The 14649-nt window shown below is 44.9% G+C and overlaps 1 protein-coding gene across 1 annotated transcript; it reads left to right on the top strand.

Moving 5' to 3' along the window:
* The first annotated feature begins 2842 nt into the window (after nucleotides 1-2842).
* LOC117643712 (acyl-CoA Delta(11) desaturase-like) lies at nucleotides 2843-14359 on the top strand. The gene is made up of 5 exons (XM_034382765.1): nucleotides 2843-3188; nucleotides 8942-9072; nucleotides 9937-10142; nucleotides 11665-11850; nucleotides 13667-14359. Exons 1-5 carry the CDS (start codon nucleotides 3011-3013, stop codon nucleotides 13908-13910), a joined length of 945 nt encoding a protein of 314 aa, XP_034238656.1. The 5' UTR covers nucleotides 2843-3010; the 3' UTR covers nucleotides 13911-14359.
* The last annotated feature ends 290 nt before the right edge of the window (nucleotides 14360-14649 follow it).

Below are 14649 nucleotides of genomic sequence, written 5' to 3'. Positions count from 1 at the left end.
AGGCCGTCGCGCGCGAGGGGGGGGGTGCCATTGTCGAATTCCGCGCAGGCTGCGCCTCACCGCCAGACACACCAGCCCGCCCCGGCAGCCAGCCCCTATTATATTGTTAGGATACGCACTTGGTTTTTGGACTCTCGAGTAAAAGCTAGCTGACACCTTTATGTATCTTGTAGTTGTAGTTTTAGGTATGTTTTGAGTAAAGGTATCATCTGCTAAAAATTCGGTGGGTACAGTTATGCTTCACCAGAGCTTCGAAAGCTCATATCCTCCTGTGAAAGTGCCATCAGAGAAAGTGTCGCAGCCAATGACATAGGTGGAGACATACGTCACTACTAAATCTGCTCTGTTGGTCCTTGCCGCGCGGGGTCGGGCCGAGAAGGGGGTGCCATTGTTTACGCCCGGTGCCGCTGTACCCGGGGGAGGAGTTGTCGATGTTTCGCGCACATTGTTGACCGTGCCTAAAGCACTCGCTGTCCCGCCCCAACCCAACAGCCGGCCCTGGACTCTCGAGTAAAAGCTAGCTGACACCTTCAAGTGTCGTGTATTGTAGTATGTATTGAATATTGAAGTAGTAAAGGTATCATCTGCTAAAAAAGCGTCCGGAATTACCCCACTCTCCCTTACAGGTAGACCTGAATCTACTCGAAGCTGATCTGCGTTCGACCGTCGCGGCGGGCGCCTGGGTGGCCGCGGGTCCCTGTCGGTAGCGCGGCCGAATGCGCGGACCTTCATTACGTCCAGTGGCGTGTCTCGACATCCTACAGAGAAACGCACCTCTGAATACAACTTTTGTTGCCAGGTGGCTCATGTGTAGATACAATTCAAGGTATTCAGCGTTTGAAGAGTTGTGTTGAGGACGTCTGACCTGGTAGCCATGTTTGCAAAAATAGTAATACAATGATCTGCTTCAAAGCGTCAGTGGGACGTTAAAGTGTACATTGATGCAGTGTTTGACATTGCGTCAAAATTAAAGGGACGTTCTTCTGAAAATCTTACTTTCTTCAAATTGAGTCCCACTATCAATATTCATTGTAAATTTAAAGTATTTCGTTGTAAATCATAAAATTTGAAGTTTGGAGAGCAATACCTCGCCCCAAATCCAGTCGAAGAGGAATTTTCTGCTATTTACAGTCGCATCTTCTCTTACGCCAAGTATTTTAACGTAAACTGATGTTCTGGGCATTTTTCACTTCTTTGGTGCATACACTGCCGCTAGCGGCTCCTTTTTTGCAAACGGCGCAGTTTCTATGTTTATCGAGCTAGGACGCTGCAATTTGGTCGGTGGATGCCCCAACTGTTCTTCTTGAGCCTTGCGAAGTATGCGATCCGTGCGTCACCACTTCTGCCCTGTGCAACCTCTTCCGTGGTAAAGGGTGTAAAATCCGAAATAAACATGGCGACATTTTTTACTTTAAGTGACCGGAAACGTGAAATTTGTTGTGCACCGACTCCAATGAGTCTCCCCTTCACACACTGCAGGAAATAACCACAACAAAAGTACACAAATTTCTGACAAATTTTTTATCAGGAATTTAGTGTACTTTTCAAGTACAACAATTGTTGTACAAAGTACAATGGAACCGGCATGACGAGTGCTGTGCAGTCCAAGGCTCGTTGTGGTTTGTACAATTCTCGTTGTACTTTCTACAATCCCTGTTGTACTTTTACTGTACAGTTTCTGTTGTACTTTTGTTGTACTATCCACACTTTATCTTGCAATGCAACCGTGCAAGCGGAATTGCAATCGGACAAACGCATCCCTTTCCACAGTCACCCCCACCCCCACCCCCTCCGGGGGGTGGTTTTCGAAAATGTCTGAAACCGACTGCAAACGATCCTGTGACTTCCCCTGCACACGCTGCAAGTTTTCTTTTTCGAATCCGACCACCCCCAGCTGTACCAACCCCCGGCAGGACCTAACCCTTTTTTACCTTGTGCCGTTTCAGTAGCAAAGGGGTTGAATTTGGGCGTTGAAATTCATGGGGAGACACACTGGGTGCTAACAAAGCCATTCCTATCAAAAAATCCAGATCCGGAAATTTCCATCTACTTTTGGAAGGGTGTCCACCCCCTAGCTCCCCCCGCTCGCCCGGTAGGGGTAGGAACGCCGTTCAAGGGTGGCATCGGCAAGAGAGACGCGGCTGAACCATCTCTGAAATTCTCGAGTCGGTCAGGAGCACCGTTTGCCCTCTTGGACGAAAAAACTGTCGAAACAAGAGAAAACATCCCCTAAGTTCGACCCCCATGAACGCCGAACTCAGGTGGGGTAGCGTCCAAACTCCAAGCGTCACATCTCGGCACAACCCTTCTCTGCAAGCCCCCAAACTTACAGCCCGCTGCAGCAACGCCGTTAAGAACGGCGCAAAGGGAGTTTTAAAACGTACGCTCTTCGTTCAAAGTTGTGTACGAAAAAACATTTACTGTAACCTTTGACCCTCGGCCGGCGAGCTCGCTGTCTGACAGAGGTTTGGGGAGTGCAGCCATTAACCCGGAGGGTCGCCAGCACGTCGGACCTGGTATGGACCGAAAGGTGCACTACATTGGAATGCAGGTAGCACGGCGAGCTCGGCTCGTCCGCCATTGACCCTTACACAATGCGGTCAACGTATCGGGATGTTTGCCCGAAGCTTAATCTGTCCCCCGACCGTTCAGCTTGGAGTGGAGTTCTACTCCCACTCCACCCTGACACTATGTAAACAACTGACGCTTCGCCAAGTGTAGCTTACATAATGAAGTTTGCTTGCGTCAACTGCAGGACCCGAACTGCATTGGGCGTAGGTCATTACGCATGGGGGCACCTACTTTGAATCAGTTTCGCGGTTCCACAGTTGATGTTTTCATCCCTACCTTAAATGAGGTAGGATCCGTGACCCATCCCGCCTATCGCACACCGCCAGTGACTGAAGCCTCAGTCAACCAGTGCACCGGAACAGCCCTACCGCGTCCCCCCGTGCGCTTCAATTCCATAGATTGAGAGAAATCTTGGGCAGGACGCGTTCACGCGTTCAAAATGTGTGCAGACGTTCAGCGGCAGGATAACGCAGTCCTGAAAACTAAAAACAATCCTTGGTTTGAGACGGACATAGCGTGGATGACTGTTCTTGTGGCTGTACTGTCTCATGGCACAGCAATCTACGCTTTGCCCCGCTTCGTCCTGTTTCAGGTTAAATGGCAGACGTGGATATTTAGTGAGTATCTGTTGTAGTATTGGTTGGTGTCCAACGTCGGGTGTTAACCTGCGCGGTAAAGGTGGTTCCTGGTTTTCCCAGGAACTCCCTGGAAATCGCCTATGTCTCTACCATAGGCTTCCTGGGAAAACCAGGTACCGTTTTTACCGTGTGGGCTCTTTTGGCCCGCAATACGCGATTTCGCCGTCGTATTTACTAACTGCGCTGCTAATAGACCCTTTCACTTGTCGCCGTGTGGAGAACAAAAGCAATCAAAAACCAGGAACCAGTTGCGCGTCACCCAGCGTCGACTGTTGTGAACTTAAGTCCAGGCCTACGCCTGTGACCTATTAGGGTTCAGCTTTAGACAGCTTACAGTAACCGCCGCTTGATGGCGCGCTGCTGGTTCCAGAATTTTTGATCACTTTGTTTCTTCACACCACTGTTAGAAAAAATCTGAAAATTCAGACCACTTTTGTCAGACTTGGTGGTCTGAATCTATTTTTCAGACTTGTTTCAGACTGCTTGTCTGAAAATTTAGCCTTCCGGTATGAAAATTGCGACCTGATCGTCTCAGAACTTGAATTCAGACCAGCGCAGTCTGAAAATTGAGATGATTAAGTCTGAAAATTCAGACCAACCCAAGATTTCGTTTGCCCGCTAGATGGCGCGCATGTTGTGGAACATACCTACTTCTGTTTTAAAGGCTTCTAATGTGAAAATATATTAGTTGAAAAGTTCCAAATTGACAAGACTTCATCGGCCATATGAGAACCATTTTCTGCTGCAAGATTTATCTCCGTAATATGGGTGGGAGTTGAACAATCCACATTTTAATTTACCTCTCGCGGGTGGCTCCGTGTCGCCATTTCCTTGGGTGCCACAGGCCGGCCTCTCGAGAGGCAGGGAAAAGTCCAGAGGATCTTCTCCCTCAACACAATTTTTACTCTATGTTGTCCTCTCTGGAGGTTCACACACACCTGAGATTCTGCCTATGTCATATTTATCATGTCACGAACCTTTCAGTTAACAATTTCCATACAGGACTGAATTTTCAGACCACCAGACTCTTAAATGTAAGACTCTCCAGTTCTGAATTTTCAGACCATCTAAACGGTCTCAATTTTCAGACCTCTCAAGTCTGTTAATAACTTCTGACCAATTAAGTCTGAATTTTCAGACTTTTTTTTTAACAGTGACGGCGATGACTGAAAGTGTCTATCCAAGGGGGCGATAGTCTCTGGACAGTCTCTCACAATTTGGCGTGAACCACAATGCGTTGGGGTGAACACTTCAAGTGCAGACTACTCGGTATTATGGGGATATTACAAGTGAATTACGGCCTTAAAATGCCAAAATTTGGCTCGCACTTAAGGGGGCAGTAGCGTCATTTGCACGTGTTTTGACGATTTTCGAACCTCCTGTTTAGACGTTAATATAAAGATAAGTATGAATGCCAGAGACAAACGGCAGGCACCATTTGAAAGATAAAAGTTTTTACAACATTTTCAAAAAAAAATATTTTGTTTTAGCATTGAATTAGGATGTTTTGTGTTCTATGCAAAAATGGTCTGCAAAATTACATGGTGTCACTGCGCGCACGATTGCAGCCAAAGTTTTTAACTTTTTACCAATCGGTAAAATGCATCTGAAAAAGCATGAAATTGCCCATAAAATGACCCTTGGGTTTTAATATTGGGCCAGAAAAAATGTGGTTCGTTTCCATCTTAAGTTGAAGATGAGCGTTTCAATAGTTTTTCTTGCCCAATATTGAAACCCAAGGGTCATTTTATGGGCAATTTCATGCTTTTTCAGATGCATTTTACCGATTGGTAAAAAGTTAAAAACTTTGGCTGCAATCGTGCGCGCAGTGAAACCATGTAATTTTGCAGACCATTTTTGCATATAACACAAAACATCCTAATTCAATGCTAAAACAAAATATTTTTTTTTGAAAATGTTGTAAAAACTTTTATCTTTCAAATGGTGCCTGCCGTTTGTCTCTGGCATTCATACTTATCTTTATATTAACGTCTAAACAGGAGGTTCAAAAATCGTCAAAACACGTGCAAAAGACGCTACTGCCCCCTTAAAACTCTACAAAGAACTGCTCTTTATATTACAAAGAAAACTGCGGGTTCGCAGCCTGCGAAGGAAATCGTTTGTAATACAAACGATTATCTTTGTAATACACAGAAAAAATTCTCCGTAGCCTACGAAGAATTTCTTCGCAGCCTGAGAAGGATTTTTTTCTTTATATCACAAAGAAAATTGTTCGTACACTGAGAATCCAAACGCTATGAGTATAGCGTCAATTGGTGCAATGCAAAAGCATTGCACATGAAGTGCAATGCCTCCCCATTCCCATGCATTAGCATAGGGCATTTTCGGGACGTATTGCACCTAAGGTGCAATATATAATCGCATTGCACGTATGGTGCGATATCTCAGTGCATTGCACCATACGTGCTATACTCATAGCGTTTGGAATCTCAGTGTATTACAAACGATTTTCTTCGCAGGCTGCGAAGCCGCCGTTTTCTTCGTATTACAAAGAGATGTTCCTTCCTTGCAGAAATTCATCTGTGCATATTTGACCCTAAAATGGCCACGCGAATGTTTACCCCCTCGCCACAATGTCTCACAATTACAAGTGTGAGCCGAGTTTGTGCCTTGCTTGCAAGTGAGACACCTTTTGCCCCACACTTGCTTCCTGAGACATTCCATGCCGGTTCGGCCAGGGCCTGAAGGTGACCATTGACGATTTCCGCGCCGCTTTGGCATTTTTTTGTACTCGTCGAGATAGGGCGATTGCCAAATTTTTAGGTCCCTAAGTCCATTTTTGCGCCCAGGGTGGCAATATTTAGAATTCTCTGAACTTTCTTTAGTGGTTTTGTTGAAATTGCGCTTCGAAGTCCCTTTCTTGGCTCTCCACGGCACAATTTCAACGCTAGCTCAATGATTTTGTGCTTAAAAGACGCGTATTGAATAGAGGAAGAGACTCCAGCGGTCAAATTCTACTTTTGAAGTCATCTTCGTGGTGACCCAAGCGATTTTGCAAATTAAAAACATGTAAAAATGAGGTAATTTTTGCTAACTTTGGCGAGGGATCTTTCGATGACCGACGTCGAAATTTAAATTTTTTCCAGCGGATTCTTGAAGGTCTCGAGGAGATCTTTCGAGTTCCGGTGCCAGAAAGTATGGGACCGGCCCTAGTTTAGCCGCTACACTGCTCCAAAGTTTCGAAAAATCCCAAATTTGCACTAAATGGTGCAAGGAGTGGACTTTCGCTTGCAGGCCCACGGCAATTGCCATGCGAGTCCCAGGCCATCTCGGCCCGACTAAAACTGACCCCTGCAATAACTTCTACTTGATCCCAAGCCCCAGGGTCACTCACCGGCTCGGGGGTTAAAAGGAGGGGATGAAAGAATACAGTGAATTTTCACAAAATTATGCCCTAAGCTTACATGTCGTCCTAGCCCCGCATCAGTGGTGATTATGAGATCCACATAGGTTTTTTCTCGCTACTATTACGGCCTCAACATTATTAATTTCAAAAGTCAGTGGCCTACTGGTTTCGCAGATCTCATGGATGCGGAAAAAGCGTGTGTCAGAGCTTACGCTTTTGCAGCCACCTGTCGTTTCTATATCATTTTTCCTCCCTATCTGATATGTTTAAAATGACAGTCATTTTCTTTTCAATCCCTGTATCTATTTTCTTCATTTAGAAACGACAGCTGGCTGCAAAAGCGTGAAGGGTGAATAACATATTGCGTGCGAATAACATGGAGGGTGAATAACGTGGAGGGTAAATAACATATTGCGTGCGAATAACATGTTATTCGCCCTCCACGTTTTATTCGCACTGAACAGGTAGGGCGCATAAGCAATCATCAAAATCAAAACAACAAAAACAGTAAACATGGCTACTTCTCTAAGACAAACGAAACATTCAAATTGTTACTTTTGTGTGCATTTCGTCTCGCCACGGTCAACGATAGTGTGTGTCTGTCATGTTTTATCGTGTCGCAGTACTTTCGGAAGGCCTGAGTGCTCTCGGGCCATTTGAAAACTATTCAAGTGTTGTTCTGAGGAAGATTTTGAAGAGGGAGCGGCGTGATGCAACAGGGCCAGGCTAGGGCTTTGAGGCTGGCTCAAGTCTTCTTGATTTGAGAACGGACTGAGACCCCTTGCTGTGTCGACCCTTTATCAAGAGAGAGTGACTAAGTGATATCCAGCTTTTTGTGTTGATGTGAGTACCATTTTCCAGGTGTCTCAGGAATCGCTGGCCAAACCAAAGTGATTCAATAGTTGGTCAGCGGCATTGACACGTAACCTGAAAATACAGATGCAGGTCTTGTATTTTACTGGTCCAGTTCTACTTTTCATAGTATAATTGCTGTGATTTGAACTGGGGATCCTAAGCACTGAAAACTATTGTATGCACATTTATTTTTCTGTGAACGGGTATTGCTTTCTAAGCCAAATTATTGCATTTCTTTTGCAGCGCCAAATTTTGGCGTTCTGGTCTGTGGTGCTCTGGGGAATGGAACGCCAAATTTTGGCGCTCTCTGTGGAACGCCAAAGTTTGGCATGGAATCCGGAAACCAGGGATGGGAACGCCAAATTTTGGTGCTTCCGAAAAGACGCCACTCCAGTGGCGAGGAACTTGCCACTGGATTTGGAGTGCTGGGGCTTGGGATCAAGTAGAAGTTACTGCAGGGGTCAGTTTTAGTCGCGGGGGTAAACACTCCACGAAATCGTATACAGAATACTCGGTATTACGCGGTATTACGCTGTATTACGGGGGCATTACACGTGTATTACGGCACTAAAATGCCAAAATTTGGCATATTTAGCCCAAAAATGGTATTACAATTACGTGTATTACGCGTAATACACAGTTTTTGTGTACAGGGTATTACGCGAGTGTTTACCCCCTCGGTTTTAGTCGGGCCGAGATGGCCTGGGACTCGCATGGCAATTGCCGTGGGCCTGCAAGCGAAAGTCCACTCCTTGCACCATTTAGTGCAAATTTGGGATTTTTCGAAACTTTGGAGCAGTGTAGCGGCTAAACTAGGGCCGGTCCCATACTTTCTGGCACCGGAACTCGAAAGATCTCCTCGAGACCTTCAAGAATCCGCCGGAAAAAGTTCAAATTTCGATGTCGGTCATCGAAAGATCCCTCGCCAAAGTTAGCAAAAATTACCTCATTCTTACATGTTTTTAATTTGCAAAATCGCTTGGATCACCACGAAGATGACTTCAAAAGTAGAATTTGACCGCTGGAGTCTCTTCCTCTATTCAATACGCATCTTTTAAGCACAAAATCATTGAGCTAGCGTTGAAATTGTGCCGTGGAGAGCCAAGAAAGGGACTTCGAAGCGCAATTTCAACAAAACCACTAAAGAAAGTTCAGAGAAATCTAAAAATTGCCACCCTGGGCGCAAAAATGGACTTAGGGACCTAAAAATTTGGCAATCGCCCTATCTCGACGAGCGACGAGTACAAAAAAATGCCAAAGCGGAGCGGAAATCGTCAATGGTCACCTTCAGGCCCTGGCCGAACCGGCATGGAATGTCTCTCCTGGGAAAACCAGGTACCGTTTTTACCGTGCGAGTAGTGGAAGACGGACGGACAGGGAGAGGAATCTTTTTCAACTGCAATTGAGTAACTGGCCATTCGCTATCGCTCACGCTCAGCTCATTTGGCACAGAGCACAATTAGGATTTTTATATCCGGTCGCGTTGTTTTATTAGTAATTGCTGTTGCAGCTGTTCTTCTGTACTACTTATCCACCGTGGGCTCGAACGCTGGGGCCCACAGGCTTTTCTCTCACAGGGCATACAAAGCAACCCTGCCCTTGAAGATCTTCCTTCTGGCCATGGGTTCGTTGGCCGTCCAGGTAACTCCCAGCCCATTTCATCTTTCTCTCCCTTTGTCCTTCTCTCTATGCAGCCCATTAGCAATGCTTCACTTTCCTGCTCAAGAGCTCAACGGCATAGCCTACCCTCCGTTTTCAAGCGTTATCCAATCCGTGTGTGCTTGAACTCAAGTGCAAGCACAAAGTTCCCTCAAGTAAATGCATGGAAGAATCCCTGCCCCATCACAATCGTAACTGCACTCTCATTCCAGGAACGTGACATCACGTTGAATCGAACGTGACAAAATGTCACGTTCATTTGGGCATTGGGTCACATTCGTTTGGATGTGAATCGGCCAAAAATAAGCTTGATCACATTCAAACGAATGTGACCCAATGCTCAAACGAACGTGGTATTTTGTCACGTTCGTTTTAACGTGATGTCACGTTACTGGAATGAGAGAGTGGCCCAGCGCAACTTTATGCTTGACTTGGAGTCACGCTCAAAACCTAACGAAGCATTAAAAGCATATGTAACGTACAAACAATCTAGTTTGTTAAACGAAGAAATGATTCGAAACTAAAGAAGTATTTTGTTCGTAAGCCTATGAAGCCTCAAAGAGTTTGTTACGGTTTGAGGGTGAGCAAGCACATACTTCAAAGGGACACAAAATTGGCAAGCCGGTTTGATTGCCAAACACTAGCCAGCCTAGACCTGAATTACTCCACAGCTTGCCAATATTTAGCATTGCAAGCTGCTGGAATGCCAAATATTTGGAAGCTGATGGAGATTTCTGGTCAAGTGTTGCCAAATTTTGGCACTCTAAACGGCAAGCGGCCTCGCCACCGAATTTGCATTGTACGAGTTTTACCAGAGTTTTGTTCTAAATCATACCTGTGTTGCAGCCATGTGCCTGGAGATGGGCCAGAGACCACCGCGTTCATCACAAGCACTCGGACACGATGGCCGACCCTTACAGTGCAGCGCGGGGATTCTTCTTCTCTCACTGGGGGTGGATGTGTCTTCGAAGGCATCCGGAGGTTTTCGCAAAATGGAAGACGATCGATTTGTCTGATCTCGAAAATGACCCTTACGTTATGTTTCAAAAGAGGTAGGTGGAAGTGATCCGGGAAGCGGAAGAAGAGAATAGCTCGACTTGTGTCTAAATGGGTGAGAGGAAGATCGAGAAGGGCATCTAGCCTAATGCACCCTACATTTCCAGCTTAGAAAAAGCGCGGAGCGCATTGGTAACAACGGCCTTGTCTTTTCAAGTGAGGAACACCTGCAACGAAGGCGCGAGCATGCCTTCACGATCTCTGTGGGCCGTTGCCACCCCCTAGGCTAATTGCTTTGAACACGCTCTGTGAGGGGCTGCCATGAAGCCGGTCGGGTCCGGACTGAAATCTCCGCCTCACCTTCAAAGACAGTGCCCCATTTTGTTATGCGAAGTTTTTAACATACCAGAACGACTTTGAAACCGTTCCGCCGTCAATGTGGAGAGCTCCACGTTTGAATTGCGGAGGAGTGGAATGTTCAGTCTCCACACTTGGAAGTGCAGAGTTTGCAGTCTCCACACTTCAAACGTGGAGTTGTCCACGTGTCCACCATGCGAAGAGATACAGGCTCCGTTAGCTTTCCACTTGAAGTGTGGAGACTGCAAACTCTGAACTTCGAAGTGTGGAGACTTACTCCACACCACGAAGTGCACTGTGGCAATGAAGTACGGAAAATTCTGTTAATTTTTTTTGCCAGGATTCTCCGTAGCCCTCTTATCAATATTCTCCGTAGGCTTTTACAGTATTCTCCGTAGGGCCGTACAGTATTCTCCGTAGAACCGCACAGTCTTCTCCGTAGGACCTGAAATACTGTATAGTCCTACGGAGAATACTGTAAGAGTCTACGGAGAACATTGACAAGGGGGCTACGGAGAATTACCACAAGCTGTTTACAGAATTTTCCGTAGCTTTTTGCTACAGTGTGGAGTTGTCCACGTTTGGTTTCACAGTGGTGTCATGGAAAATGAACGTGAAAATGACGTGCCGCCCCTCCGGTTAGGAACAGACGCGGATCCAGAAGGGGGGGGGGAGAACAATTGCCCCTCCCTTGGTCCCTAGATAGCCGCGCCTGAAGAAAGGTAGAAAAAACAACAACACTTTGCCCCTGGAAATGGGAAAAAAGTACTACTTTGACTTCCCCCCTCGGGACGTCTCTGGATCCGCCACTGGTTAGGAGAGGTCAAAAACACACCTGTTTCGAAATCACAGACGTTAGATGGCACGTTCATGGCACCACTTAGACTGTTTCCAGATATGTTGCTGTTTTTGAAAAATCCGATCGTTTTGAGGGCGCTTTTAGCGGGCTCTAAAGTCTAAAACAAAAATGTGGTATTTACAAAAAAAAAATTATTAAAGAATTAAAAAAAAAGACAAATCCCACAATATGGACTATGACAAAAAGAGATATGCCGCCAGTAGCACCACAGAGGAGCACGCCGAAATCACGTAAGTGCCCATCACCAGGAAGTGGGCATTTTCTTGACTTCGATGTACTCTTGTCTGGTTTTACCGGTGGCAGTTTTTTTCGCCATGGCTAAGCCAACTTAACTACAGCGTTTTTTTGGTGTTTTGTTTTAGGCACCAGTACAAGCTGATCGCGGTTTTCGCAGTGGCGCTGCCACTCATCATTTCGGTATACGGTTGGAATGAAACGTGGCTAAACAGTTTTCTCGTTCCCGTGACTCTTCGCATTGTGTGGTGCTGGAACTGCACTGCCATGATAAACAGTTGGAGTCACCATTTCGGCACGAAGCCGTACGATAAGTACGTATACTTCAATGAGAAGAGTACGTCATCGGCACATTCAATCGCCAAGTTCTCAGAATGATTTTGACATTTTTGTCAATCAACATCACTTTCATTCTCTGTTAATGTCTTACGGTGAAAGGCTGCACCAACATATTATGGTGGAGATTTTAGATTTTCCCCATAATACCAACAAAATTCGTCAAAATATCTATCAGTTACAGTGAATTCTGAATGGTATGTTGTGGAGTCAGCTGCACCACCATAATATGGAACATTTTCACCGTAATATGGAGAATCTTCACTGAACAACATTTAGAGTGTTCCAGGAACGTGACATCACGTTGAGCATTGTGTCACATTCGTTGGAACGTGAATAAGCTAATTTATGGCTGATTCACATCGAAAGGAATGTAACACAATGCTAAAACGAACGTGACTCATATTCCTTTGACCGTGATGTCACGCTCCTGGAATGGGAGTAATGGCACAGAACTGTCGTGAGGTTATTACCTTCTGGAGAGCTTATAGCAATCTACAGGGCTGAGACACGTTAAATTCTTGAAAATGAGCCTGTGCGCTGAAAATTGGATGGTCCGGACACATGGCCAATTTGTGGCGCGACATAAAGACACGCTGAAAATTGGCGCGACAGGAATTTCACGCCGTATAACGGCATGATATGTGCGTCACGCCGTCATCCACTGATAGAAAAGATGCTGTTAATTAACAGCATATATCCTGTTAAGTTTTTTAGCAACACTTGTTGTAGAAGAACGGCATATTGTTGGAGACTGAGTCGTTATCCAACAGCAGTGTTGTAAAAAGGGATGATGGCTCTCTGTATCTGATCTCTGACAATAAGTTGTTGTGTAACAGAATTACCATTTCCAAATGGCACCAACCTGTTCATAAACAACACTTTTCTGTTTTCAAACAAAAAAGTTGTTATACATTTACAAAAAGAATGTCGAGGGTCCTAATAGTCTTATCCAATACTAGCAGTCATTCAGAAACGCTCTTTTCTGTTTACAAACAGCACTGTTCTTCAACGCGGTCTCTCTGTTATTCACAAAAAGGAAATAGGAGTTTCCTGACGGCTCAAACAAGACATTTCTTTTGTAACAGTTCGTGCAGTTCTTGGACAGTTCACCGCTGTTTAAAAATTGGAAGTGTTGCTAAAAAACTTTACAACACAAATGCTGTTCAGAAACAACAGAATTTATTTTGACATAGTTGGAGTTTGATTTGAGCCGTGAGCTGCAAAATGCTCCGGCAAATCTTCAATTGAATGGTGTTGTTTTTAAATGACAGGATACCGTTCCAAAACAGCATATATCATTAATTTTACAAACAAGATGTTCTGTTTTCCAGCATTGGAAATCGACTATATTTGTTGTTTTCTCCAATGATGAAACTTGCTGTTTCCCAACAGCATTTGTGCTGTTTTAAGTTCCGATGACACGTGCTGCTTAAAAGCAAATCACTCGTTGGTAAATGTGCTGTTTTCCTACAGTTTCTTTTAACAGTGTCGGGCGCGAATTTACTATGTGGATTGTGGAATGGTGCGCTGCGCAAGAATGCGTTTAATGAGAGAAGTCATGCCAAAAACCGGCATGACAGGAAATTCATGCCAAAACTTGGCGTGAATTCTGAGTCAAGCCGATTTTTGGCATGACGTTTTAGTCATGCCGTTTTTCTGCGAGACATTTAATTAACGGCCATGGAGCGGCACGAAGTCACGCCGTTAGATTTGCAGAGTATGTTGTCCCTTTAAGAAATCGACTTTGAAGCCAAGTGCCCTTTCTAAAGTGAAAATGCCTTTCTGTGACAGGACAATTTACCCAGTGCAAAGTTTACTTGTCGCGCATTTGGCTCTTGGAGAAGGATGGCACAACTACCACCACGCGTTCCCATGGGATTACAAGGCGTCCGAGCTTGGACTTCAGTACAATCCGATGGCAACCTTCATCAAAACTTGTGCGCGCCTGGGACTGGCCTACGACCTTAGAGAAGCCTCCGATGACGTCATCAAGGCCAGGATCGAAAGAACCGGTGACGGAACACATTCACTTTAGACATGAGTCGCGATTTCATCCCGAACGCTGCTATTCAAGGAATGTGTACTGATAAAAATCCACTGTAATGTTTGGTAATGTTACGACACAATCACCAACAGTAATGCTGCTAAGTAACGACAGTATTGTTTTGTGTCTGAACGGGAAACCCATCAAGAAACAACACTTTTGTTTTATAACAACTTCCTTGTCAAGTAACAATAATGTAATCGTGAACAAGGAAGTTGTTGTGAAACGAAAGTGTTGTTTCTGGATGGGTTTCCCGTTCAGCCACAAAACAATACTGTTGTTATTTAACAGCATTACTGCAGGTGATTGTGTTGTAATATTACAGTGGATTTTTAACAGTGTGGGCCCACATAATCACAGTTTTGGTGTGATAAAATGGTAACATATGACAAATATATGACGGCTCATATGACGCCATATGAACCCTATCTTTAAATCTACTTTCAGCAACCCAAATCCTAACGAAGTATGACTCCCATTGGTTTCACAACCCCCATTGTGTGCGGTATTGGTAGTGGAGGAGCAGGGCGGGATAACTTACCGAAACATAACGGAAATTTAATGGTTGTTACTTTTTCGTAAGAGCAAAGGAGCATTTTTCGAATTTTTTGGGTAAAAATGAGAAAAACACTCAACGTAATGGTTCATAACTAAGCAAGACCAAGACATGGGACACAACTCAAAACCTTCCTTGTAAGTTGATCTTTGAAATTTTTTTTTTTTTCAAAAT

The sequence above is a fragment of the Thrips palmi genome, unplaced genomic scaffold (genome assembly GCF_012932325.1).
Source record: "Thrips palmi isolate BJ-2018 unplaced genomic scaffold, TpBJ-2018v1 HiC_scaffold_17, whole genome shotgun sequence".
In the NCBI taxonomy this organism is placed as follows: domain Eukaryota; kingdom Metazoa; phylum Arthropoda; class Insecta; order Thysanoptera; family Thripidae; genus Thrips; species Thrips palmi.
Note: the sequence above shows the minus strand (reverse complement) of the source record. Positions and strands in the feature narration are given on the sequence as shown.